This window comes from Dendrobium catenatum, unplaced genomic scaffold, assembly GCF_001605985.2.
Source record: "Dendrobium catenatum unplaced genomic scaffold, ASM160598v2 fragScaff_scaffold_3, whole genome shotgun sequence".
NCBI lineage: Eukaryota > Viridiplantae > Streptophyta > Magnoliopsida > Asparagales > Orchidaceae > Dendrobium > Dendrobium catenatum.
In genome coordinates this window covers 503,635-505,105 of record NW_021318465.1, presented here as the reverse complement: position 1 = coordinate 505,105, position 1,471 = coordinate 503,635, and the positions used below count along the sequence as shown (strand labels likewise).

General features: G+C 30.7%; 1 protein-coding gene across 1 annotated transcript in view; it reads left to right on the top strand.

Annotated features, from left to right (window-relative positions):
* The first annotated feature begins 772 nt into the window (after positions 1-772).
* The window catches only part of LOC110093444 (adenylyl-sulfate kinase 3-like), an 8,437-nt gene continuing 7,738 nt past the window's right edge, over positions 773-1,471 (top strand). Inside the window, exon 1 of the mRNA XM_020818334.2 lies at positions 773-829. Within this exon, the coding sequence (XP_020673993.2) occupies positions 773-829 (57 nt within the window). The remainder of the gene's footprint in view (positions 830-1,471) is intronic.

The following is a 1,471-nucleotide window of genomic DNA, read 5'->3' as shown; positions in this document are numbered from 1 at the left end:
TTGATAATAACTTTCGGACAAAGCAAAAGCACGAAACAGCTACAGGAAATGAAGCAAAGAAAGTATATTCATTTTGTTGCTCTACCCGGTTACAAGACAGTCTATAAATAGACTTTACAGAGAAATACAAATGTCAGCTAATTACATTTTTACCACATAATTTATTTATTTAATAATCTGAGATTTATCTGTTAATAACGTGTACATTTCAAAGGCACTTACAATAAGAGACCTATGTAAATCTGCCCTATAAATGTGAAGGCTTTGATGATTAAGAATATGTTTGAGACAATTATAGGTTTTTTATGAATTTCATTATGAAGTTGCTCGAAAAAAAAATGATTTAGCTACTCTTTATTATAGAAAGTAGATTTTTACAGTGAAGAAGTAAAAAAGAAAATAATAATCACATGAAGTTATTTTTGTTGTTTGAAAAAAAAAAAAAAAGCTCAAAAGTTATCCCAAACACATGCCACAGGCACTGTTGGTGCATACAAAATTATTGGTATTTCCTGAAATTTTTTGGGTTCTAATGTAATTTAAGAAAAAAAGGCAACAGGAAGATGCTATTGGTTTGCGTTGTTCTTACTGAAGCATCCATCATCAATGTTGCCTATTTAAAGCTCTTAATTCGGTCAAAATAGCATTTATATTTCTGATCCATACATCTATATAGGGAGAAATTATTATGTGTGGTTACTGGACTCTGTCTGGAGGTTAATTAAGATGTTTTACGTCATTAATATATTATGTATCGTCGCTGTTTACCATTATGTATGGGGCGACTTTGCGCGTCCTGGTTGGCCTCCGAATAGTCTGGGGACAGCACGTAATAATTTAGCTTATATAGGGTTGTGTAAGCAAGTAGAGTCGAGTCAAGTTTAATATTTATCTAATTGAGTTACCATTGTTTAGTTTTTATTGAGCTCAAGCTCGAGCATTAAAAAATTTATAGGTTCGAGTTCGACTTGATTACTTGAGCTCGTTTGAAAGCTCGAGTTTGATCTGATTGTTGAGTTGCTTTTCTTAATTTTAAATTAAAATTTATTTTTTTATAAATTTTATTTTTTAATATAGAATTAATTTAAAGATGTAAAATGTATTATTTATGTTAATTAAAATTAAATTTTAAATATACTTTAAGTTAATTGAGGAGCTTAACGAGTTTTCAAGTCAAGCCAACAAACCGAGCTAAGCTTGACCTCAAGCTTCTGTAATATATAGGAGATTGAGTATAAGATTGAGCTTAAACTTGTGGCTTCTATTGTTCTCATTCAGGGGGTGGGGGCAAGAGAGAGAGAGAGAGTGTGCGCGCGCGCGAGCTCAAATTATGCTCAAACTATTGTAAAAAAGTCAATTTATAAAAAGATCATGTTTATTATTATTATTATTATTTTTTTTGTTTAGAGAAACGCCATGAATGAATCAGGCATCCTGATCCTCCTTTTTGAGAAAAAATTACAATATATAT